The sequence below is a fragment of the Netta rufina genome (genome assembly GCF_964035555.1).
Source record: "Netta rufina genome assembly, chromosome: 5".
Lineage (NCBI taxonomy): Eukaryota > Metazoa > Chordata > Aves > Anseriformes > Anatidae > Netta > Netta rufina.
This window is the reverse complement of record NC_140128.1, coordinates 42,713,841-42,739,631: the sequence shown is the minus strand read 5'-3', so window position 1 is coordinate 42,739,631 and position 25,791 is coordinate 42,713,841. Positions and strand designations below refer to the sequence as shown.

General features: G+C 40.5%; 1 protein-coding gene across 1 annotated transcript in view; it reads right to left on the bottom strand.

Moving 5' to 3' along the window:
- Window positions 1-1,158: 1,158 nt before the first annotated feature.
- Window positions 1,159-25,791, bottom strand: part of LOC311209584 (mucin-5B) — a gene marked incomplete at both ends in the record, with an annotated part of 43,058 nt that continues 18,425 nt past the window's right edge. The window contains 32 exons of the mRNA XM_084287011.1: window positions 1,159-1,333; window positions 1,846-1,969; window positions 2,697-2,736; window positions 3,657-3,785; window positions 5,721-5,816; window positions 6,738-6,860; window positions 7,444-7,484; window positions 8,103-8,207; window positions 9,195-9,372; window positions 9,779-9,810; window positions 10,165-10,286; window positions 10,433-10,502; window positions 11,044-11,222; window positions 11,946-12,138; window positions 12,696-12,879; window positions 13,298-13,548; window positions 13,836-14,013; window positions 14,529-14,770; window positions 15,268-15,360; window positions 16,565-16,720; window positions 17,197-17,234; window positions 17,447-17,531; window positions 17,965-18,093; window positions 18,280-18,436; window positions 19,339-19,575; window positions 19,972-20,151; window positions 20,909-21,019; window positions 21,750-21,888; window positions 23,175-23,326; window positions 23,603-23,703; window positions 24,100-24,152; window positions 25,178-25,430. Coding sequence (XP_084143137.1) covers window positions 1,159-1,333; window positions 1,846-1,969; window positions 2,697-2,736; window positions 3,657-3,785; window positions 5,721-5,816; window positions 6,738-6,860; window positions 7,444-7,484; window positions 8,103-8,207; window positions 9,195-9,372; window positions 9,779-9,810; window positions 10,165-10,286; window positions 10,433-10,502; window positions 11,044-11,222; window positions 11,946-12,138; window positions 12,696-12,879; window positions 13,298-13,548; window positions 13,836-14,013; window positions 14,529-14,770; window positions 15,268-15,360; window positions 16,565-16,720; window positions 17,197-17,234; window positions 17,447-17,531; window positions 17,965-18,093; window positions 18,280-18,436; window positions 19,339-19,575; window positions 19,972-20,151; window positions 20,909-21,019; window positions 21,750-21,888; window positions 23,175-23,326; window positions 23,603-23,703; window positions 24,100-24,152; window positions 25,178-25,430 — 4,346 coding nt within the window. The remainder of the gene's footprint in view (window positions 1,334-1,845; window positions 1,970-2,696; window positions 2,737-3,656; window positions 3,786-5,720; window positions 5,817-6,737; window positions 6,861-7,443; window positions 7,485-8,102; window positions 8,208-9,194; window positions 9,373-9,778; window positions 9,811-10,164; window positions 10,287-10,432; window positions 10,503-11,043; window positions 11,223-11,945; window positions 12,139-12,695; window positions 12,880-13,297; window positions 13,549-13,835; window positions 14,014-14,528; window positions 14,771-15,267; window positions 15,361-16,564; window positions 16,721-17,196; window positions 17,235-17,446; window positions 17,532-17,964; window positions 18,094-18,279; window positions 18,437-19,338; window positions 19,576-19,971; window positions 20,152-20,908; window positions 21,020-21,749; window positions 21,889-23,174; window positions 23,327-23,602; window positions 23,704-24,099; window positions 24,153-25,177; window positions 25,431-25,791) is intronic.

The following is a 25,791-nucleotide window of genomic DNA, read 5'->3' as shown; positions in this document are numbered from 1 at the left end:
AAGTCAAGTATTCCTGCAATTTTAAGATCAGTAATACCATAATGAAGCAGTACGTGTGTAAGTAACCTGACATCAACTACAATGATTTATTATGAAAAATAATTAAATGAGAGACTACTTGGAACTCAATAGCTGCAGCATTTTAAAATGGAAAGCTAGAGGTTAGCACACTTAATAGCTACTCTGTCAGTTCACAAGTATTCCCTCCAAAACATTTCCCCAAAGTCTCTACTTGGCAGGTTGTAGGACACTGCGTTTACAGCCCTTAGTTCTCATTCAGGTCACAGAAAGACCAAGTTGTTCAAGCAGTAAAAACATCTTCCTTCCCTGCATAATCTGAAGGTATTGCTGAGCTTTTTTAACCCCTGTCCACGTAAGATACTGTCACAAACACTACGTCCCATTGAACATGCTAACTGGGAGTCAATTGTTTGTGACATAAATCATGATCACATAGCAAGATGTGGATCTGAACATCAGTCTCTCACGAGACACGCAGCTCCAAGTTTGAAGTTTGATGTTGGCAAATTACAAAACCCACCAGTGATAAAGACTGGGTGTGAATATGTTCATTTTCTAGCATGCATTTAAGGCACATTTTTACACTCCTGCTGTAGCGCTTACAGCACAGAAGGAGAAAAGCACCTTGCTTTGCTCCAGTGACCCAGACTGTCAGCCGAAGTAGGTGTAGAACCACTGGGGAGAACAAGGTGCCTCTGAGCTGAGTCCTGCCTCTCTGACTGAACCACACCTGTGGAAGCGATTGCTGTTTCCCTTCTGAGGGAAATGAGTTGAAGCACGTAGTTATAGTTTTATAATGCACACTTTCATCAGGAAGGACTTTTGAAAGGCATCATCTGTCTCTGGAGTGCCTTGTAATAACCTTGGTTTATACACCAATATGGGATTAAAGAAATTAACCTCCTTGCCCCTTTAGCAGCATCACTGAAACAAGAGAACAAGTCCTCTTTGAAATGCAGTTTATTCTACAAACATTTAGAGCAAAATCCTCAGCTAATTTCCATAACTGCATATAATACCAGAAGGAAAAAAAGCACAGGAGAGAAGTATGGTCACTTCAAGGTTAGTCACAGCTGCTTTCTAAACTACTCACTTGCTAGGGAAGCATTAAATGGGAGCTGAAATGTCTCCTTTGTCTCACGTTCTCCTCTTTGGGCATTTGGTTTCCATACATCCACATTCATCTACATGCACATATGTGAATTCGACTGTCTTATGCTCAGAGCAAACCAGATCCACCTTCACTGTGTGACTCCTTTTTTCATGGCAGCAAATGCATTTGTGTTCCATTTCATTGGTCTCAAAGGAATACCTACAGAAATGAGATTTGCACATGAGTACACCACCTGTTTTCTTCCCTATGTGATCTGTATTCATTCCTCCAAGTAGGGGTACAACTAATGAAGAAAGAAACAAGATTTCTTATCTGTATTTCTGCTTATTCATAATGGCCTTTCCTCAGGATGCTACTAGCTATGCAGGGCTAGATCCTCTGAGATCAGTGAGGAAAATCCCATTAAATTTGGTGGGTTTTGGATTAGGGACATTCTGGCAACACAGAAATGAACAATTCATGCAGAGACCAAAGAGCAGGAAGAAACTCCATCAACCCCCAGAGCTGTTCATAAATACACATAAGGACAGGAAGGTCTCTTTGCAGAGGGACCTATTATCCTAAGGTAAGGCATTCCCATCACACTAAAGGCATTTCATCACATTGATGACTGCTGCTGTTCTCACATCCAATTTCCCAGTCAGGTCCTTTTAAACAAGAACCCAGGAAGACCAGACACAGGTGAAGACAGAGAAAGGTTTCCTACTTACACAGAATAGGTACTGCATGTCCCTTCGCAGAAGGGCATTGGGACCGGAACAGCAGACTTACAGTTGTTGTGAACAATATACTGCTCTTTCACATTGCGTTTGCATTTATGTGGCAGGTCAACACCTGTGTGGGAGAATATTTCTGTTACACTTCTTCAGACTGGGAAGCAAAAGAAATTTTGAAAGACACCTTCTGGGAAGCCATGGGCAGATCATCTTAATGAAACCTCTTGTAGTTTAAATGCATAACAAAACAAATACACACACACCAAACACAAATAATAAATAAATAAGGAGAGTGCAAATAGGCACTAATTCAGCAAAAACAACTCCCCACTTTTCTAGATACTTTTCTGTTCAGGGACTGGCTCAAATGAAGACATGTATAAGTTCATGTAAGGGTACTGCTGAACTAAGACCAAAAGGATATATTAAGGTGTTTTTGTTGTTAAGTGCTATAAATTGTATTTGTTAACATTTGTGACTGTAACAACCTATATTTTTCTGGGTGGATGATGTAGAAGAAAAAAATCCAATTTTTTTTCCCCATGTAACTTTCAAATGGAAAAATACAGAACATAATTCCTACAAATTCTCTCATTGGAAGTATAGTTCAAACTAACAATATTTCAGTCTTTTAAAAATGCAGAAAGGAGATAAATTTTTTAGTGTCCCCATTGGAAGAACAAAGCAATTTTTGAGCCTTAGCTGTAAGGTACAAAACTGCTCTTCTGATACACGAACAAAGCCTTCTAGTCTGTTGAACTTCTTGGTGCATGCAGAAGAAGGGCTACAAGCAGAAGAGAACCTAGCAGTATTTTAGTAGGGAATCGATGATTTAACACACTCACATGTCTTACAACAGCCATCTGAAGTCATGTCAACTGTTCCCTGTATAGAAAACAAAGAACCAGAATAGTTTGGATACTCTTGTCTAGTGTACGTATATTGCTAAGCAGCTAGTAGCAACAGAGGGTTCAGATACATAACCTCATCTCTAACCAACACATTAATTCCTCTTCAGACCTGTTTGTGTACCAGTTGTGTACAAAACACACTTTAAAAATATCCTGCAGGGACTGAATATTCTTACAACTATATCCACTCATAAGCCAGGTGGAATGTTCTGTAACATATGCCTGATGTTATGCAGATCCTGCTGAAGCCAGCACAAAAGCCAACTCCAAAACCAGACAATGACACCTGCTCCTGGAATTGAACAGCCTGCAAAGCCCTTTCTGGAAGTTACTGGAAACCACTGGTCACTAAAAAGCCTGTCACTAATGCTCCCTGTTGCTCATTCATCTACCACTTACTTGCTTAGCAATGCTCCCTATAGCAGAAGAGACTATGTTCATTGGTTCCCTGACAGGTCCATCTTAAGTCATCATTTCTTCAATTGCATTTTGTAACACTGGTGTTCCTTAAGTAATGAAAAGTCCCACCGTGCCATTGCCCCAGCACTCCCCTATTTCAAATTCCAGTGTCTTACTTCACAACAAGTAAAATATGTGGATTTCTTAGAAAGTATAGCTTTTGTTATACTTCCATAGGACATTCCATTTGGGGCTGAAAAAGCACATTTCTTTCAAACAAAGATGATCAACTCAGAAAGGTCAAGAAACACTGATGTGACTCATTCAAAACTGTATAGAAGCCTCCCATACCATAGCACTGGCAGGGCTCATTTCAGACAGTTTTTTTTTGTTTGTTTGTTTGTTTGGTTTTTTTTGTTGTTTTTTTTTTTTTTTTGTTTGTTTTGTTTTGTTTTTGTTTTTGTTTTTGTTTTTTCCTGGTACTTAAATACTTACTGGGACACAGTTTGATTCCTCAAATGGTAAGCAGACCTTTACTGTACTAGTCAAGGAAAACAGCCCCCCTGATTCAGTGCACATGTACTGAGTACAGTTATCATACGGTGCTTTATAACTTTTTCCAACCTAAAAACAACAGAAAAAAAATAATCAATATAATATAACAATAGAACAATATATAGATATTATATAGACAGATAGATATTTACTTATTTATACAATAAGTATAAATAGAACAATGCAATAGTAATACAGTCAATGAACTGGCAGAGGGGCTGGGATGTTCATATTATCCTCACAGTACTGAGATATCTGGAATTCACATCTACTGAGCTCACCCACATTCTGGTGGCAGAATGAGCATAGCATAGAGGTAGGAGCAGAAATGCTAAGAGACACTATGAAGTACAGAAGATGGGTCTGTTAATAGAGGTGGGATAGAATCTCACAGAATCTCACAGATTGGAAGAGACCTCCAAGATCACCTAGTCCAACCTCTGACCTAACACTAACAAGTCTCCCACTAAACCATAGCACTAAGCTCTACATCTAAACATCTTTTAAAGACTTCCAGGGATGGTGACTCAACCACTTCCCTGGGCAGCCCATTCCAATGCCTTAACAACCCTTTCAGTAAAGAAGTATTTCTTAATATCCAACTTAAACCTCCCTGGTGCAACTTCAGCCCATTCCCCCTCATCCTGTCACCAGCCACGTGGGAGAATAGACCAACCCTCATCTCGCTACAGCCTCCTATTTAAGGTACCTATAGAGAGCGATACAGTCGCCCCTGAGCCTCCTCTTCTCCAGGCTGAACAAGCCCAGCTCCCTCAGCCACTCCTCATAAGACTTGTTCTCCAGACCCCTCACCAGCTTCATCACCCTTCTCTGGACTCACTCAAGCACCTCGATGTCCTTCTTTAGCAAGGGGCCCAAAACTGAACAAAGTACTTGAGGTGCGGCCTCACCAGAGCAGAGTACAGAAGGACAATCACTTCCCTAGCCCTGCTGGTCACGCTGTTTCTTACACAAGCCAGGATACTGTTGGCCTTGGCCACCTGAGCACACTGCTGGCTCATATTCAGCCGACTATCAACCAATACTCCCAGGTCCTTCTCTGCCAGGCAGCTTTCTAACCACTCATCTCCCAGCCTATAGCACTGCTTATATACAGAAAAAAAATATTCTACAGGTTTTGAAGTTTTTTAATAGATGGAAGAAAAGTAAAAACTATGAAAGGAAAATACTCTTCCTAACAGAGGTTAATGGATAAATGCAAAATTTCTTTGTGGTAACCACCTTTAAGCATAAAAAGCATAAAAATTATATATTGGCACAGTAGAAGCTAGCTTGCAAGATTTAGCAAGGAACAAAAGGATGAAATAGAAAAGATGCAGAGCTCAAGAGCTACCAGAGAAGAAATAGCACATAAGAAAATAACCACTGGGTTAGATGGCAGCATTAACTGTTCACAGCAATAGCAGGCTGTAATAAAAGCAAACAGCTAGCCTGAGGTTCAGTTCACGTCTCACAACACTATGCTGAAGAGACGTGGTGTATTACCTGGGTGTTACCAAGGTAAACTACACTGCAGCAGCTATGACATTTTCAATTTTTGCCCCAACAAATTCAGAACTAATGTTAGTACAGTTATATCAGCTTGCTCAAACTATTTAGCTTTGTATTTCTAGGGCAAGATAAATGACATGTCTTCCAGTATCAGAGCAGTGTCATGTGAAGCCAGCTCACATATCTCTGCAAGAGCAGTGTTCTGCAATGTCACCATCCCCTACAAATTCTTTTCCCGTGCTGCATGTCACGAAGAGAGGGTGACATGATTTCCATTCCTGCCAGAGATGCATAATTTTAAACACAGCAGTGTCTTCAAGATGCACACAGCAAGGAGCAGCCATATAAAACTTAACACTTACTTTGGAAATAGAGACATTTTAAAATCTTGTAAAGGTCTTCCCAGCTTCAAAATATATGACACTGATTTCAAAAAATGTTGAGGTCTTTTTGGATAATTCAGCTTTCCATGCAGAACAAAGGAGCACTCACCTCGATGGTGACATTGCCAAATGGAAAATTTGCCACACAAGCCACTTGCTGGCACTGGCTGCAGCACTGACCCTCCTGTTCTACGTAGCGGAAGCCCTGTGGAAATAAGGTCACCATTTAGCCATGTTACCTGCAGTCCTGTTCATGAAACACTGTCGGATCACAGCCACACTGGAGATGGCAGTGGAAATGAGTCAACTTTCTGGTTTCATTTCTGTTGCTGTTAGAAACCTGTTGGAATCACTTTAAGCCTGACAATTAAAGCTGATAATTTCTTTCCCATACTGAAGTTACCTCTGGGTCACTTCAGTTACCATATACACCCTGCCATTGGCTGCTCTTCTTTGTGCTAACACACAAGTTAGAACAAATAAATTAATTCATCAGGTGATTACTTGAAAAATCTACTACCAGCACTTGGTCTGATATGATTATTCACTAGAACTGTCACTGTCAGACATGTGAAGATAGTGCATCGGTTATTTCCTTCCCTGTGTTTTAGATATCCAGCAGTCTTTTCATGGGTCTATCCTGCTTCAAGATAAAGGTTAATGGTTTTATCCATTTTTAGGATTGACAGTGGATCTAGCCTTATCTGGGTGAGAATGGAACAGAAACCATTCTTTCTTGCATTCAGTAATAGACTGAGCAGTTTGTGCACAGACTCTTAGCTCACAAGTACCAAGCAGTGTCTGGAAACTCCTTAAACAACCATGCAGTTTCCTTATAATCTTAATTTTGGAGCTGAAAACACCACCAACAGAACAACATAAACTTCATCTTTCAGCAGTCAGATGTCTCTCTAACAGGTTTGTAATCACTTTCCTTCAGGGAATCTCTCAAAGGGTGACCTCTTAAATTGGTAGAGCAAAAATGGCCAGCATCCTAAAGAGGACCTAATAGAAAATTATATCCTGCTATCTTTTACCGAGGCAGCAGTTTTACTGCCACGGTTCTACCATGCATCCCCTAGCAGCCATTGTTTGTGGTCAGGGAGGCTGAGTGCGTGGTACTAACCTGTTGGCAGGTGGTTTGGCATTTCACTGGAACACACTGGATGCGGTTGGTTTGCGTCACAGCGTCCTGCTCATCTGTGCACACACAATCCTCACAGGAGCTCTTAGGCACCACTGCCCCAGGCTGAAAAGATAAAGAAAAGCAGAGAGGAAAACAGGCAACAGCAAGAAATTGGTGGGTTGTAGAATAAACATATGTCCCCTGGACTATCAAACATGAATGATTATGCTCAGGAATTATTTTTGGTAGAACTTCCTGAAATGAATATCTTCAGATCTCTGACTTCAAACCTGACACTTCTTAGTATCACAAAATGAACGTGAGGCTGACATACTCAAATGCACTGATGACATTACATGAGTTATGTTATCTTATAAAATCCAAACTTCAATTTTTCCTCAGTTTGACCTAGTAATTAATCTTACAACATCCAATGAGTTTTAAAATTTGTATTCAATCACAATTCTGACTTCTAGACTCTAAAACACAGGTAAGATCTCATTTAGTAAGCAAGCTACTGGTCTCTAGCATTACCTATTCATTAATATCTTCAGTAACACATTAGACTGCTGGCAGGGATTTTAAAAAAAAAAAAAAAAGGCAGGATTGAAGTGTACATTATTAAGTGTTGACAATAATAAGTTCAGAAAATTCTGATTCAGGCTGCATCAACCTGTGGAAAAAAAATGTATGGAATAAGACCTACCTTAAATTCAACTCCTTCAGAAACACATACACCTTTTGGTACTGTAAGAAAAATAAAATGAAAACAATGTACTAGGAATGATGTAGCCAGTTATTGAACTCATCTCTAAATTCTCACTGATTTAGAGAAGACAAAGAGTAGAACTGAGTCTATTTGCTAGCCTTCATAGCCTGCACAACAGAGGGAAAAACATGCTGTTAAATTGTTATTCTGAAGCCCACATTTAACATCTGCTCAGATGTTATGCGTGAAGTGTGGGGTAATTCTATATCCTGGTATCTTCCATATGGCAAAAAAAAAATGTACTTCATGTAGTTACCCATGCTTGAAATTAGCTGAGCTTTTCTTTATTGTTAACCACCTTACTGGTCACTGAGAAAATGGGAAGTTGGGTCAGGTGTGCAATTCCAGAAATACAGTTTGACAGCAGAACTGTATAGCTTCAATATAATAGAAATGCAGTATTTGTTCAATAACTTACATCCCAAGATCTCATTGAATATTAGCTACAGAGAACTTACATCACTTATTCCACCACCATAAAATTTTAAAGGCTGGAAAGGAAAGGGAGAGGCTACTTCTTGTGATATTGACTCATTCAGAAAAACTGAAATAGTTGAAGGAATAAATAAAATTTCTTAAGGAAACATGGTACTTACTACAGGAGAAGATAGGACAACAACCATCCTCAGATATAGCTACCACAGGTTGGAAACCTAAGTCACATGCTGTTTTGTTGATAACACAGGTTTTTATATCACATTCTGCAATAGACAATGGAGATAAAGTAAGCCAAATCATCCTGTCCAGCAGTTTTTCTTGCAGACCAAAAAGTTAGAACATCCAAGAAATAGGGAAGACATAAATGATTCTTGAACCAAACAGTCTGGAAGTTGGGACACGTACAAATAAACTTTTTCAAAGTTTGCCTTATTGTAAAGGTCTTCCCTGGGCATACAGTTCTGGCCCTTGTTCCACTTTCTCTTCCCCCACTAGATGTCATTGCTAACAAACTAAACACAAACACGTTCACCTCAGAGAAAAAAAGGAAGTGATAGAAAAAAATAATTAGGGTAAAAGCAAATGAGAATGAAAACAAAACAAACAAACAAAAAAATGGAAGAAGCAGTGGATGAGGGCCAGAGACATAAAGGTAGGAAGGTGCAAGCTACAGCACCCTGCCAGTGCCCACTACTCCCTCACAGAACCCAAAGGAGCCCAATGTACAGGAGCACAAAAAGATGAGGAAGAGAAAAACATCCCACTACTGCCAGGATCCTGCCCTGCATCCTCCTATGGGTGGTAGGAATGGCCAGGGCCTGAGCAGACTAATGAGGAGGTCCTGTGCTGTTGCGGGCATTTGGGACTGGAAGGATGCACATTGAATGGTGAGGGCAAACATATAAAGAAGCTACATGTGAGAGACAAGAAAGTCCATCCTTCCATATTGGATGGACCTATGTACAAGGATCACCCCAGCATCTCAGAAGGGACAAGAGCCAGAGGATCCTATGAACTACCTAGTGGTCCCCAATGATCCATGTGGCATTTTCCAACTTAAATATCAAGTGGGACATAGATCTAATTTAGAATAGAAGCTGAACCAGAGGAGGTCTCTTGTGACAGCAAGAATAAATGATTAATCTAGTGTGTTTATTTGAATCTAGTACCTGTTGTGCTTTTTTGTTTTCTTTTAATTTCACTTGAGGATCATCATGAGGCAAATGATGCCACATGAATCGTCTACATACCACACACTGTTTCTGTGCAGCATGGATCATCCAGACGTGGTTTTATTTTGCGTACAAAGCCCTCTTTAGTGCAGTTGATAGGTGGAGATTTAGCACAAGGCCGGGGGAAGCAAGAGATATTCAAGGTCACTTCATCACAAGCACAGTATTGACAGTCATGCTCCCAAGCTTCTCTAGGCTGTGAAAACAAAAGAGATAGTTGTTCAGAGAGCAAAATATAGAAGCATTAGATTAATTAATGACTACCACAAAGCAGCACAGGGCCAGATTGCCCTATTTCATTATGTTGGAAAAATCAGAGTTCAAATCCCAGGGGGCAGAGAAGAAAAAATCCTGCCACCTTCCTTTGTAGAAAGGGAAATTTGTTACTTCTCTAGAAAAATGATTCCTACAAACTGCTAATTTTATTTCTGTATCTCTATTAATGAAGTCCTGGAGTTACTAAAATCTGCTCTTTTCTTCCCCACTGTCAACACCGTTGACTAGTATTTAAGCTTATAATTAAAAGAAACTCATGCAATCATTTTTACCGTAGGTCACAGCACTCAGCTATAGTATAAAGTTAGCATTTTCCTTTTTCCTACCTGTTTCACTGATCCATCTTGTGCAGTGCAACCTATAAAAAAAATTACAGATTCCTTTAGTGATAACTGAACTGGGGAAAACAACAGAAGCAAGAGTACAGGAATAAAAGGAATCTGAGGAATGGACACAGAAAGATCCAGAGTGCAAAGTCACAAGTTGTGTATCCAAAATATTTCAATATCCTCTGCCTAAATATCCTTTGTTATTTCAAAAGTTCCACTTTCTGTGTAAAAGTAGGGGGAAACGGTCAATCAGAAACATTTCTAGCCTAGCTAGAAACATTCAGTATGCAGGTTTCCCCTATTTCCCCTGTATCCAGAACATTCCACTTATGTGAGCTTATAGTCTTATGACCCTTCCCCATCCCACTTTTTACATTTCTTACCGCAGACAGAAACACAAATGTCATCGTGATCATTCAGCAGAGTTTTTCCATCAGGGCAGTAGCATCCCTCAACAAACACATGTGTGTTATTTTGGGAGGGGGCGATGTCCTTAATGACTTCTCTGCACAATTAGAAAATAAACAGAAATGTGTGAGAGGCAGAAATTTGCCTGGGGCAAACAGACACCTAATACCCAAAGAAATGCCAACTTCCAGCCTTCCTTGGCACTTTTCAAATGATGGACCTTTGCCTTAGGACACGACCCACCTGCTGAAGCAAGTGTTTCTTTTTGCTTCTCCACATGGCTTGTAGACCTGATCCCGAGCACAGCTGGCCTCTGTGGAGCATTACAGCACATGGGTTAGAAAGCCTGGGCCTATTCGTACCCTCCGTCACACGACAGACACACAGCATGCACCAGTTCAGGCTGCCCTATGGGCAGCACAGCCCAGGCTCCAGCCCAACAAGAGGTCCCCACATCTTCGGCAAGAGGGGTTCAATGGATTCGTCAAGGTACTTGCACCAGTACCATTGGTGTTTACCCAGGTCCACTGAGCAGGGTAAAGCAGGCAGAGAGAAGCTGTGCATTGCCATCTAGTGACGAAGCTGTATCTGACAAAAAGGGGAGAAAAGTGGCTAAACGTCCCAAACCATTCCTCTGCTGAGAGGTGCAGGAAAGACCACTGGCCTGTTTCCCACTTGTTTTGTACCATTTTTGAACTGCAACTCTTTTGATTAGCTCCTGTATTTCTCAGACCCAGAGCAGCTTAGGAAAGATTGAAGCCTGATGATGTGAATGGACAGAAATGGGTGCGTGGGTGAGGAAAGAACAGACCAAAGACACTTCACCACCAGGTGTTTCTCTTTCCCAGGCTTACCACACTGCCCATTCGCCTGCCTCCTCCAGTCCACACAGACCCCGTGGAGCCCACACAAGGCCGCATATGTCTGCATGCTCTGGCACTCGGTGCTGGGGTGCTGGTCCGAGCAACCGCTGGCCACACAGGCCTCGTAGTAGGGCTGCGGGGGAACCACACTGTGGCACTCGGTCAGGTTCCTTCTCAAAGCAAGGAAACAGATATGGCATTTTGCTCCCTTGGGCTACTTCCAAAGAACAATTAAAATCAGCCAATCCTCACCCAAAGAAAGCCTCAAGGTAAAGATACAACTACAAATTGCTCCAATAAGCAATACGCCCACATGTGTAGCCAAAACGATCCCCACCCAGAGAGGGCCTCAAGGTAAAGATACAACTACAAGTTGCTCCAATAGACAATACACCCACACAGCTTAATTAAGAAAGCTTTACCTCCCATTCTTTACAACGCCTTGAAACAAAGCAATTTTACATTGGACTGAGACCTGCAAAGGAGAATCTCCTGCACGGCTCACAGCTATATTTCTATATACTGACATTTTAATGTCAACATTGTTGACAATCCTATTTTAAACCACAAAATTATTTTAAAAACAAACACACACACATGCTGGCTATATTCTGACTGTGGCTCCTATTCATCCCCAAAGCATTCAGATACTGAATTATAGCTAGTTCCCACTTAACTTCTCCAGAAACAACAAGCAAAGCCAGTGCCAAGTAGCAGACACTATTAAGGGAGGACAGATTTTGATCTGCAAAACTCAGGAAAATTCATACATCAATTCAATGCTCACTTTTTCAAAGTACGCTAGAATTCATATTTTCATTGTGTCCCATAAGCAGTTCACCCAAGCCCTGTGGTTAAGCACAAAAATTTGTCTCTTTTGGGAGCTGTCTTACCAGATGATTTTACACAGGTCAGAAGGCTCGCAATGCTGATGATTTTCAATCACAGCCAGTTCTGAGACACCTGAATTACAGTATCTGTTAGTAGGATCTGGGACTTTCCAATCTAATGCCATCTCTTTGAAGGACTCAGTGACCTCACCATTCCTTCTCATAGCATCATCAGCCTTTTGGTTGGTGCACGTACCTGGTAGCAATATAAAAGCAAGTGACAGTTCAAGGACAGTTGATGCTGATAAAACTGCTTTTACGCAAAACAGCAATACCTGGAAGGCAGTTCTTCTTGTGAGAAAGTAACACACATAGTCCTGGATGAGTTCACAAGAACTTTGTAGGAGAAGGCTAGAAGAAATAGTTTGCCAGTTACTCATGAAAACCAGAACTGAGGTCTTGGCTAATGCAATCCTCATGATGGCTAAAGAAAATGAGATGGTTCTCTCACAACACAGGACTCTCCAGATTCTGTATATTCCCATAGTGAGTAAGTATAATCATATGATCAAGATGGAGACTTAGAGAAAGCTTGTCTCCATCCACCAGCAAATGTGGACAGAATGAAAGGAAGTGACTCAAAACTGTATCTTCTGACAGTACCTTTTCACCAATTAGAGACAATTTTGTTAAAATTTGTCAAACTTAAAAATCACTGGAGTCGCAAAAGTTTAGAGTTGTTTACAAGTGGACAAAAGAAAGGAGGAGGAAAATTTATTGCATTCTTTACTGTCAGCTGATGAGCACACTCACCACACAGTCCCATGGTATTGTTATAAAACTTTCCAAAAGGGAGTTTTATGTAAAACGCAAGTCGACTGTAGGAGACATAAACTTCTAATTCCAGTATTTCAACTATGACGTAAAGGCCAGAACTGGTTATCCTGATACCATTCGTGGAAACATCCGGAACAACTTTCTTATCATTAAATAAAATCTAAAAAGAAGAGAAGCAAAAGGTCTCTATGAACATTCTTCTGTTGAGTAAGATACATAGTTTGTGTCTGGCAAGTAGAGCACAGATTCAGCTCTCAGATGCACCAAATGAAGTCTGACAAAGGCAATCATTTAGGCAGTTCCCAGTGCTTCCTTTTTAATATGCTCTAATTTATATTTGATTACTTCCATCAGGAAGAAAAACACAGCTTTCAGTTATGTGACAATTTTCCAAGTTTTTAGAATATACTTCTTTTTTTTTCCTGACACTAACAAAAAAGAGTGAGGGATGTAAATGCATTTCCTACCCATGCCATTTGTGACGAGCTTTGTCCTTTGTCATGGCAGAGCATTTGGCAGTAGAGTAATACAGATACAGCAAAATAATTCTGAGGATTCATTTTAACAAAATACTTTACCAAGTTTGTTTCTTTTCCATGTTCCATTGCTTGTGTCAAAATAACAACAGAATTGGAATAAAAAATGAGAAGGGACATTGAACAAATTGCTCCATTAGTGGCACCACAGTAGTAGTTGTCTATGTGAATCCAGAAGTTGTGAAAGTTGTGATGAATTAGCTGCACAAGGACATATGTGCAGTTTTCTTTAAAATGATAATATGTTCCATCAAAAGTCACATAATGCTCATTTCCCCATCCGCTGCAAATACCTGGAAGACAGAGTAGCACACTTTGAGTTTGACTTCTCAGCTTCAAGCTGATCTTAACTTTTATAATCTCTTTCATTGTGAGCTGAAATGACCAGTTTGATGAAGAAAAGATAGCTTAGCAAGGACTCTTATCTGCTCTTAATAGCCAATGTTTTAGGTGGGAATTCTGCTCCATTACAACCTACTGAATCAATACAAAGATAATAAAGATGCTGATCACACAGATTTATCTTGTTTGAAGATGGGCTGAGAATAACATAAATTTCAGGAATTCACCTGCTACTTACACTGACACTCAAAGACTTCACAGCAGCCAGTTTCATCATAGTGTTTCATGAATGGGAAACCATTCACACAGAGTTTTAGTTGCTGAGGAGGGCAAGTCACACTGGACAGTTTAATATTATTTCCTTCTCCCAGGCAAGTGGCAATCTGGCAGTTTCCAAAATTCCATGATTCGTTAAACTATTGACAGATTGAAAGAGCAGTAGAGGAACACAGCAAAGTAATAAAAAATTTTAAAACCACACACACCTACCACCCTCCATTCATGTTCCTGTTTGGTATGGCATTGCTATCTACTCTTTCTCTGTCAGATAATATGAAAAGTATTGCAATGAACAGAGCTTTGACATTTTGTTCTGTTCTGCAACATTTTGTTGCAGATCTCAGCATTAATGTCCTGACCACTTGTGATGGTGGGACACAGACAGGTGGGGTTTCCTAGCCTTTCTTCAGCTCATGTGGCTCTGCCTGCCTACAGCCTGTTAGATTTTTCACTTAACAGCATAATCTTCAATTTATTCCCTAAAACATTTGAGGGCTTCTGCTATATTTATCAATCACCTAGTTCAGCCACAACTACAGACTAGCTGCAGCAGTGCTGACCAGCATCAGAGGAATCTACGTGTGGAGAATACCAAATCTTGGCTGGAGGAAACACTGTAAAGAACCACACCTTCTTCTTTCCAGTCTCTCACCTTTCTAGGAGGAATGAGCCCAAGACAATCGCTCACAGGAGCCAACGTCGCAGCAGGAACTAGGCTTGTTGCACTGGAAGCAGCTGTTGGTGGACAGTCTTCAGAGTCTGGATCACAGATGTTGAGTGCCTCAGTTTGACCGACTTTACACTCTGCCCAGATTAATTCAATCTGACATGAAGCGTTGCAAATGGAGTAAGCACAATGACCCGATATATTCATTGGCAGAGAAACATTTTCTCCTGCAGGGCCAAAACCCAACAATCAGCACTGAATTGCCTATGAAAGTGGTAAATATTTGCTGTGAACTCTTAAAGGCTATGCATCACAGATCAATCACATACTCAGCCCTGCATTTAACTGGGCCTGACTGCACCTGATGGCTACTAAGATGAAAAGGAGCCTTCACTCCTCTATGTTTGGAATATGAATGTGGATTACAAACCTATGTTTGGGATTTGTGAGTCAGGGTTTGTGCTGGAGTACAATTAAGTTAGCATCTGCTCTAAACTTCTTTACACCAGGGTTATCCAAACCAGGACAATGTCACAGGGTACATGAGAACTGTAATTTGGAAGGTGTTAGTTACACTTTAAAGACATAACAACTCCATGTGTAATTGCAGTAGACAGAACCAGCGCTTGCTGGAGCACATTTAACTAACATTACATCTTCTCAAATCAACAGTGCAGAAAAAAAAAAAAAAAAAAAAAAAAAAAGAAATTGCTTGGTTTCTCACCCATTTGTAGCAATTGTCCATTGTCAGTGCAGAAGCAGGGAGTGGTTAGCATTGACGATGGTGGTGCAGATGTTACAGGTTGCATATGTGGTTCTGCAGGAAAGGAAATCTATTAATGACCAGATCCTTTGCAACTCAACATTCAAGCCCTACGATGTCTATTACATTCTCTATGTTTACAAGAAGAACAAAAATATTTTACACCTTCATCACATTCTGTACTGGTACACACTAAAAACACCCTCTCTATGTACTTATAACCCCCATACGCACACACTATATGCTACTAGAATAGTACACACACTCTTCCAAGTGTGTGTATCAGGTATTTTTATATAGAATAAAATAAAAACCCCTTCCACTATCTCTTAATATGATTCCAAATTAAGGTCTTATTGAACTTCCTAATCCTGTATGACTTCACCTGACTTTGGAGAAGTGACTTCCAGTGGCACACCGTTTTGTCTTTTAATGTCTAGTTGTGAAGCATCTGTTGGTTTAAATACAGACAGATCATTTAGTCATTTAATGAAGCCAGTCTATAAGCTGTTTTGAATAATCCTTTCTTTCCTAGCTATTACCACATAACACCTGGAATGAAACATGTAAACACAGGAAACACACAGGCTCACCATCAGGTCTTTAACTCTTCCACTCACTTGAGTAGAGAAGATAACTTTTAGTTCTGCTTGCCTCACTTTGTATAATTTGTTACTGCAGGATAATACACTTTTTTATTTTTTTTTCAGCCAATTATTATTATTGTATTGCTACAATCATGGCACAACTTTATCTTTTCATCTTTTTACTTCCTATTTTCTGTTTATACATGTCCCCTTCAAACTGCAACTTCTCTTTTGTGAGGAGAATAAATCACCAGCTAGTTTCATTTTCTTGTTCCAGTGATCCCTTTGAGACTGGCTTCTCCAATGTAGAAACCAGTGCAGTAAGAACAATATGAGAAGGAGAAAAACAAGGTTTATGAACTATGAAATTTTGAGACTAACAACAGCAGACTAATTGTGGAAGGCCTAAAGATATTGTATAAGCTCTGCTGAAAAATGGATGAAACCCTCTATTCTATCCTTACCCCACTGACAGTAAGCAGCTATGAAATTACACTTTTAATGCCCACTATGAAACCCACAAGCTCTGGCTCCTCCTTCCTGAAACGTGAACTGCCTTAAATCTGTGCTTGGCATGGGCATGGAGGTAAGAGTAGTCTTTTTCAGAGACAGGAATCTTGTTACCATTACAGACTTGATAAAATCACCGCCAAACCTTGTATAAATAGTACCTTGTGCTGGTGCAGATGGTGTGTTGCAAGGGATGAATGTTTTGATGATCTCTCCATTAGGACCACAGACAGCATTACCACACCCAACCTCATCTGTTTGGCCATATATAGTGTCATTTAAGGCATAAGTCTTCCCATTGTAGCAACAGAGGCAATCTGAGGCAACAAAAGAGCAAATGTGATCAAACCAGGGGACACTCTCTCATTATAAATGAAAAGAAAAACAAACTCTGTATTTACCGTTCTGTAGTTCATATAAGCAAAAGTGAATGATCTGACTGGAAAATATTCTCAGTTTCTACTTGAGAAGTTGCATTGAGGGTCTACCTCATTTATTTAAAGTTGGATTTTTCTTGTTGATGGTGCTTCTTGAAGTCAGCTTGCATAGAGGAATTACTGGCTGCTGAAAGCATCAGAACTGGCACTGTCCTCACCCAACCTAGAGAATGGGAGCATTCCTTCTTGGCAGGGAATATGGCTGGGATTACTGCCTTGATGAGTGATAAGACACTGACATGTTTGTACTGCTCTGACACCACCTATTGAACTAGCTAGCAACATGCCTGCAGCAACATGTGATGTCTGGTCGTTTCAGTGTTATCATCACTCAATGAAAGGTATTCAAATGTTACCTTCAGAGTCTTCGGTACACAGTTTCTCTTCAGGATTGCTGAAGATAAAGAGGAGAGGAGTTGTTTTATTGTCTTGTATATGTAGAATAGTATCTGTCAGCAGATGGTATTTACTTTTACAAAGAAGCCTGCTCCTTGAGGTTTTAACCATTATTGTCATTGCCATGATTTCTTATGAACATAAACCACACATTGCCTACCTTGCCCTCTCTAATCCTATTATTACCTCTCTTACCATCGACTGACCTACCATGAAGTGCAGTTGGGGAGGGAGACGCACTCCCTGCTTTCCTCATCAAAATATGGCTTGTCAGGACTACACTCTGGATAGCAGCCTGGAAAGTTAAAGTAAATGAATCAACTTTGTTCTGCTTTACTTGAATCTGAGGCAATCACATGCAGATTTGATCCCAAAATTAATATGATCCTGTATGAAAATTCTCGGTTTTGCCAATTATTTTTCTATGTCCTCTTTTTCCCTTTCATCTGGAAGTTGCAGTTAACTCTGTTTGTCAACAGATAATTATTCTTTGCAAATTTAAACTGAATGACCTTGTATCTCTGCCCAGTTTAAAGGCAACAGGCATATTCTGCTATGAATGGTATTATTACATGGGAAATTAGCCCCAGAAGAGGCATGGTCAATGAGTTTCTAGGGCAAAAGAGACAGTCGTTGAAGGTCAGACAGCAACCTTGATGCTTAAGGCATTTAAAATCATACTATATCTTCAACTCATATCAACTGTATCAAAGTCAAGCAAGAATTACCTTCTAAACTATACAGCAAGTTCCCACATTTTCCTTGTGGGTTCCTGCAGGTCTTTAGACAAGGTGCTCCACAGGGTTTATAGAACCACTCGTGTTTGTCGGGTGGATTGTAATAATCACAGAACACAGCTGGAACAGAAGAGAAAACATCCAAGTCTCAGACACTGGGAAGGGTTCATTTTCCAGTTCTCACAAACAAGAGCTCATTAAGTCACAGACATGCAGAGGTATCAGAATTCTGCTCTTCTTCATTTCCTGTGCACCTGAACACATAGAACAACATTTTTCTGCATGCATTTTCAATGCAATACTTACGGCAAATGGCAGGTGTTCTCCAGTCAATACAGACACCAGCTCTGCTACAGCTTCTTGAATAAGCAGCCACCGAGGTGCAAAAGCACTCACAATCTCCCACACTGTCACAGCCACAGAAGTCAGAAATACAAGATTCATAATACGGTATTGGATTCACCTATCAAAATACCAACAGATCTGTTATCACAGATGTACCTCCTGCACCATGTTTTAATGAGAGAAAGGGCTTTGAATTTCTGCCATCCACTGGCAGTTTATTTGGCAGAACTGTTTGTGACAGTCTGGGATTGTCATGAAGGAGCTAGGACATTTTGCAAGAGTTGTTTTTGTATGTTCACCTATCTGGTAGACTTGGACCTTAAATCTTCTCATTCTTATTTGTGTGCTGACATTTACACTCAAGTGTCTTTCCAGTGTAATTTACGCGGGACTAAACTACCTTGATTTGGGTTAGCACATCTATATAGTGTGTACATTTTCTAATTGACAGATAGTGACTGATTATAACATGAAATCCTGTTTCCACTGAATTTCACATCTCTTGTGCTTTAACCTGTGTCAGCATGAGCTAACCAAGAAAATTAAGCCAAATTTGCTCTTTAAATGGCTTATTAAAATGCACCAAGGCTTTGCATAGACATTCTCATTAAGAATTAGTAGCCCTGTTCCTGTTTAGATTAATTCAATGTGTCTAAAATAAAGTAAATAATTCATTTCTTTAGCTAATTTGAATAAACTTTCCCAAGGATCCCCATACAAACAGCCCTGTACTAAGTTATCTCTAGATTTTACAAACAGATATCTAGCTTTTTATTTCTGGTGGCCAATTATTATCCCCTTTGTCTTTGGTTACTCAAAACAGGCACTGCTGTTTCCTCAGTACTGTGGAACAGGATTTAACTGGCAGAGCAGTAAAAAGAGGTGTTTAAAGAGAAGTAGGCCTTGTACCCAAGAATGCCATGTAACAGCCTTTAATAATAACAGTCTGTGCACAAACGTGCTGCATAATAGCAACAAATGCCAAGTGTGAAACCAATAAGGATGAGAGATCAGGATTACCTTACTGTGGCAGGCTTCGAAGACATTACTCTTAATGATGCTGCAGTGCTTCTGCCCCAGGACAGACTTGAAAGGCTGATCAGCACACAGGTCTGTCATGTTTACATTTGAGCAGGTGCTTGTTATTTTCCAGCTGTTTCCAAACTCCTGGATGCTCATCTCCACAGACTGCCCTCTGGTTGTGAAGTCGTTCCTTGACCGGCCATCAAAGTCCCCACAAAGGCCACAGACTTTTCCCTGAGTAATTTGCGTAGGCACAGTAAGTGGTTTCGTTATTTCAAGTGCAGCCCACTGGCAGACAGAAATAAACTACAGACCAAGCCAAGAAAAAATAGCTGCAAATTTCTAAACAGCCATCCAAATATGTCTTAGAAGAAGCTGGATTTCAAGTGACAAGATCGCTGTTTTAGACCCTCCAATACTGCAAAGAGTCTGGCTTTATTTCTAGTGCCAAGTATTTTGGAGAAGTCCATACCAACTGAATGGTGAAATAAAACAAAGCATGGCCCACTTGCTGCTTCTGCTCCACTGGACTGAACACTTTTCCAAGCCCTACTTTTCAAACTGGGGCTTCAGTTCTGGATGCAGGAGTTTGAGTTGGAAATCATAACTCTCAGTCTGTGAGGCACATACCTGGAAAGATGGTGCCACATGAACAACAACTGTAGTCTTCTGGTCCCACATGAAGTTCATCCCTTGAGTCGTTTCAATAACAATATAGCCTCCTCTGAGATCCACCTTATAATTCTTCTCAGCTCCCGGATCAGTGGCTATCTCCTGAATTCTTCCTTCCAAGAGCCTGATTTCACTGCTCTACAAGGAACAAATACATCACACGGAAGGAAACCAAGTAGAAAACTTAGTGTAATGGCACTAGTATTCTGTCTCTTGTCCTTCATCTCATTTTTTCTGTAGTCCTTGCATTATGTCTTGACCTACTCCAAGGCACGTGAGCCATGGACAAGACCCAGTGAGTTCAATGGGAAACGTCTGTCCATGCATGACAAGTCTTACTTCATGGCCACATAAATTGTCCTTATTCTAGATGAAATCTGTTTGCTGGCACAGAAGCTCCTGAGTGCATGGGCAATTGGGCATGCTAGAATGCCCCGTGTCATGCCACTTTGTTTCACCCTACCCTCACCCCCCAGTCCAGGAGAAACCTCTTTGCTCTTTTGTGTCTGCTTCGGGGAACTGCTAAACCTGATCTGGAAGGAAAAAAACTCTTCTCTCTGTAGTTAACACCTGCCCTGTGCATAAACCATGGCACTGAAATATGCAACAGCCTCCTCTAAAAAAATTATTTCCCACCACTAAGGTCACAGAACCACAGGTGCACACACACACGCATACATACAGAGTGCTGTTGACTCCCTATATCAGCCCTCTTGTCTGCAGAAGTGTCCAATGCCAATTATCTGCACCTTTCCTGGCCTATCTCTGCTTTCTGGCTGTTTGACTACCATGGGTACCCTCTAGCAACAGCTAAGTTGGACTATAAGGACAAATTACACCAACTGCTGCAAAATCAAGACTGCATCTCCGCAGCTGTGACTGAATCCAGACAAACCTCAAAAATCAGTGTGATCTTTAGAGAGCAGATGGAGAGTGACTTCCCACAGGCATTGTTCTGAATTACAATTCGGAAGGTACCAGCATCCATGTTATTGGGGCAGAAGTCCTTTGAAAAATAGATAACATTTTATTAGAGCCTTTTATGTAACTAGTCCCATCTTAAACATTTTCAGGAGCTCTAAATGAATACTCTGTCAGCCTGATTTCTGCTATTTTGTCACATGTTCATTCACCAAAACTCTGGGCATTTTAGAAGAATGTGGTGGTGACTGAACTGCTCATACTTGACAAGAAATTTCAAAGAGAAAAGCTCAAGTAAAAAACGAGCTTGTCATAGCACCAGTCATGCACAGCCAAAAAGCTTTTTTTTTTTTTTTTTTTTTTTTTTAATGTATTAGCAAAACCAATTGTAATTTGGAGATGAAATGTCTCAAGTGTCTCGTTCAGTACTGTCTCATTACACACAATAATTACACTTGAGTTGAGGCCTACACATTATCATTTACATGCTTAAGACACAAAAAGCAACTGTCACTCTTGAATGACCAAGAGAAACTTTTCAGCACCATACTAATCCCTTCCTTTGCAGACGCTGGAATTACACCAGTCCAGCCGGGGAGTTAATCATTTAGGATCACACAGTGCCCTCTTGTGTCATTTCTGAGGGTTAATTGCTTTGCTTTTGTATGGAAACTCTCCCTGTGTCTGGTGTAGGTAGAAGAGAGGGGTGAAACTCAGATCATCAGCATTGACTATTTTGCATGGAGTAGCCTTTTAATTACTCGCACTGAGCCCTACAGGGTAAGCTGTGGGTAGCAAAATTAAAAATGTGATACCTGAGCTAGAATATAGTCACAGTCTCCCAGGAAATCAAACTTCTCTCCGTCAAAGGTCATGTAGTGCCCATTGCCGTACACAGTACAGGTTCCCTTGCAGGGATTGTCCGTGCAGTTCCACTGCCTTTTGTTACACGTGCTGGGAGGTGAATAAGATAAGGTTCACAATCTGTATGAAGCATTTTTTTTTCCTTAACCCCAAACATGGGCAGAATAATGGAAAGGTTAATCTTTTGCAGTGCTCCGAGGCCATGCCATATAATGGATTGCTAATTACAAAATTTGTGTTTTCTACCAAGACATGCTTGAACTTTCTGTATTTTGATTCTATTTTTTCCCCTTCAAATATCATTTAAATCATTAAGGCCTGGTATCAGACAATGGGAATTAAGGACCTAAGCTCAAGAAGAACAACTAGATATTTCAAAGATATCTGAATATTAATCCATGAGGTTTGGCTGAGCACCAGCTCTGCATTACACAGAGAGCGATTGCCAAGAGCCGGGAGTTTTGCAATAACGTTTAGAAATTTCCTCTATTTAACAAAACAGAGCAGAAGAAAATTGCTCTATACTCCAGGTACCACATGGCCAGTTCTGCTCCTGACTATGGTGTTATGTACCAGCATTATCCTCCATCCTACCCTGGCAAACTGCAGCTCAGGGATACCATTAGACAGAAAATTCTAGTTATTCCCTTGGCACAGATACTCTACGATTTTTCTTCCTCTGTATGCATTCTGTTCTCCTAAGAAAACAAAGACCTCATTTCAGTAAAACCTCGTAATGGCCTCTGTGATATCAACAACTGCTTATCAGGGTTTGGCCTCACATGCTAAATTCGATTGCTTGTACCAGCAGTGATCAGACCAGCGTTTCCGGCTGTTATTTTCTGTGCCTCCACCTGGCAGGACTACACAACCTCATCCTTGCTAAATAATGGGTAAGGATCCAAGGAATCTTACCCACCATGATCAGCAATACCTGTGAAGACTAGAGCACCATTACACTGGCAATTGCAGCAACTGAAGCTTCAAGTTGCTGGAATATCACTGCAGTTCCTCCCTCTCCTAAATTCATACTTTTTCTGGGGTTGAGCTGAGTAGTCCTACAGACATAGACTCAATTCTTCCTTGCACAATAACCAGCCCCAAACCAGCCTGGATGAGGCTGGGAATTATGAAGCTGGTGTGGAAGCAGTTTGTGGAAGACCATGGGAATTCTTTGACATTTGGTACCTATTCTCCCTGAATACAGGCTCCTGCAGTGTGATGCAGAGAGGAAAAGTTTCCCTTTTTATTTTTACTAGATGCCTGATGGCTCTAGTGATGAAGTGAAGGGCTTCAGAACACACTCTGCCCCATGAGATACATTGACTATTTTTAACACCCTTTGTTATAAAACAAAACTCCCTGGTATAACATACCATGTGTTGCAGTCAACTTGGATTGTTTCCCCGGGTTTATAAAAGTGTCCTCCGTGGACACATGGGCACTGGTCTTTGGGAATACATCCTCCACTGCCATCCAGTACCAGCCCATCAGGACACATGCAGCCAGAGACACATTCTGTGACATACTGTGTATATAAAGATACGACACAAGGCAATGTGGTAATGCACAGAACATACAGGGAGCCTACAAAGGCTGGATGCCAAACTTTTAGATTTTTTTAAACCCTACAGCTGTAAATTAGTAACAATCAAGTTGCAAGCATCACAGCTAGGTGGGTAGCTACAGCTGCTGCGTTGTCAGTAAACTGGTTGGTCTGTGAATAGCGTCAGCATTTGTTAAGGACAATCACACATGCACAATCATGTCGTCCCACGCTCCTGCTAGGAGGTGAAGTCCTTACACAGTGCATATCCTGCGTCTTACAACTTTTCTGACACTCTGATCCAATTGCACCAGGACCCGCGGAGCTGCAGTTGAAGTAGTACATAGGAGCTGGGCAATCTATAGGGGGAAGAAACCATTTTAGACAGGTCATTTAGTGAAAGCGATAAGGACACCATCAGCCACTGTGCAACAGAGCAGAGCATTTCAGAGCTCAGACACATTGCAGCATGTGTCTCTCATTTACAGTTTCCATTAGCTTTTACTTCTGTCCAGCAGCAGGATGGGAGAAAGAGGAAGATAACCTCTAAGCTCTGGGAAATATCTTCGTCTTTTGAAAAGTGTCACACACTGGTGACATTTTTACAAAGTCAACTGTTATCAATAACCGGCACATTACTGAGAGAAGGCAAAAAATGTACAGAATACCAAAATATTATAGAAAGCAAGAGATACACAGAAAAACATTATATTTACTAGCTGACACCATAAAGCCATTATTTAATGAAATCTCACCTTTTACCAGGACAGTTTCTCCAATGCAGTCTAATCTTCCTTGAATGCATTTGCTAAAGAGATTCCATAAAATGAAAGACATCAGCTCTTGGCACTTTTCTCTCTCACTAGAGAGAAAGCCTCTGCAAAGCTCTGCTAGTCACACAAATAACAAATTTCCATCAAAATGAATATTTGGTAAAGCTATCAGGCTCTCAGACATGAACTGCCATCCCCAGAAGGAAGATTAAGACCTAACGATTAAATCCTCTTTCTTCATCTGCCACTATTTTATTGCATGTTTTCCCTAAATCAAGTCTTCCCTAAGCATTTATTGTATTCTTATTTTATTTATTCTTATTATCTCTGTGATGAAACTAATACTTTCTCAAACAAGAGACCTCTTAAATTACTAGATGAATCTGTGTTTACAAAGCAGTCTAGAATCCTCAGAGGAAAATCTGAGAGTTGGAAGAGAGTGAATACATAGACATCTAAATATAAAAATACATGGCAAAATTCAGCCTGCCACTGGTATTTGTTTGCATTGCTATCCTCAGCTGGCTGAAAATGAGAAAAAATTGTTTTGCACTGGAGATATAAGATAATTATATTATTTTTGTTATTTTCCCCCCAAATTCTCTCTCCTTCATGTTTACAAACTAAGATTTTGATTTCTTTCCCCTTGGCCATTTTCATTTTTTTAGTCTGCAGGATGTGCTGGGGAGTGGTTTTGACTCTTTTTTTTTGTGTGTGTCTCAAAGCCAGAAACTCCAATCTCAAATCCCCTATCTTGCTCCCATTGTATATGTTTGTTGTTTTTTTTTTTTACACTACAATGAACTTTGCATTCAGGTAAATCACAAACATGACTTTAATTTACATGTTTTCAGCTTCCTGTTTGCTAGGAGGAACATAAGGTCTTAAATTTCACTGTGGCTGCACTACCTGACACGGGAACATGTGCTTTGGTATGATCAAGCGGAAATTTGTCATTATTACGGTAAAACGACCCCATTCACGGATTAGAGCAGGGACTTCCCTGGTGAGCCCTGACATTCCCCAGATATTTGGGCTTTGCATCATCAGAGCAGCTTACCACAGCAGTTTGTCTTCTTGGAAGGAGTTGCCAGGCTGAACAATCTTGCCTTTGTAGTAGCAGGGACAGTCATCTGGAGTGACACATTCCTCCTCGTCATTGAGGTAGGTCCCTTCAGGGCAACCACAGCCCTCCATAGGAGCGATCTGAACTTTACACAGTGGATCGGGTTCATCCAGCGAGCGGCAAGACTGGTTACAGTACTTCACGCTATAGTTATAAACCATAGTCTCAGGACACTCCTCAGAGGGATCTTTGCAAGAGAAATAAAATGGATGTATGACCTTCTCTGTGCAGTCATCATTTGTACTGTTAATGCAGTTTTCTGAAAGTTGGTAGCTGTAAATTTACTTTTTCCTAACTAGCAGACTTTGACTCCCAGTGGTCTGGGGGAAGTCTGATCACATAAACCTGAACGAGGTGAGATTTGACACTGAAATACGCAACAGGGTGTACCTTGACTGAATAAGGGAACAGGTATAATTTTGTCATTTTTAAAATTTACAATACTATTTATATCATGAAATAAAACCTGTAAATTCTCACTTACCCACGTAGTTAAAAATGGATCTTCTCTTCTTTACTAATGGTTTCTTTGGATGGGAATAATTTAA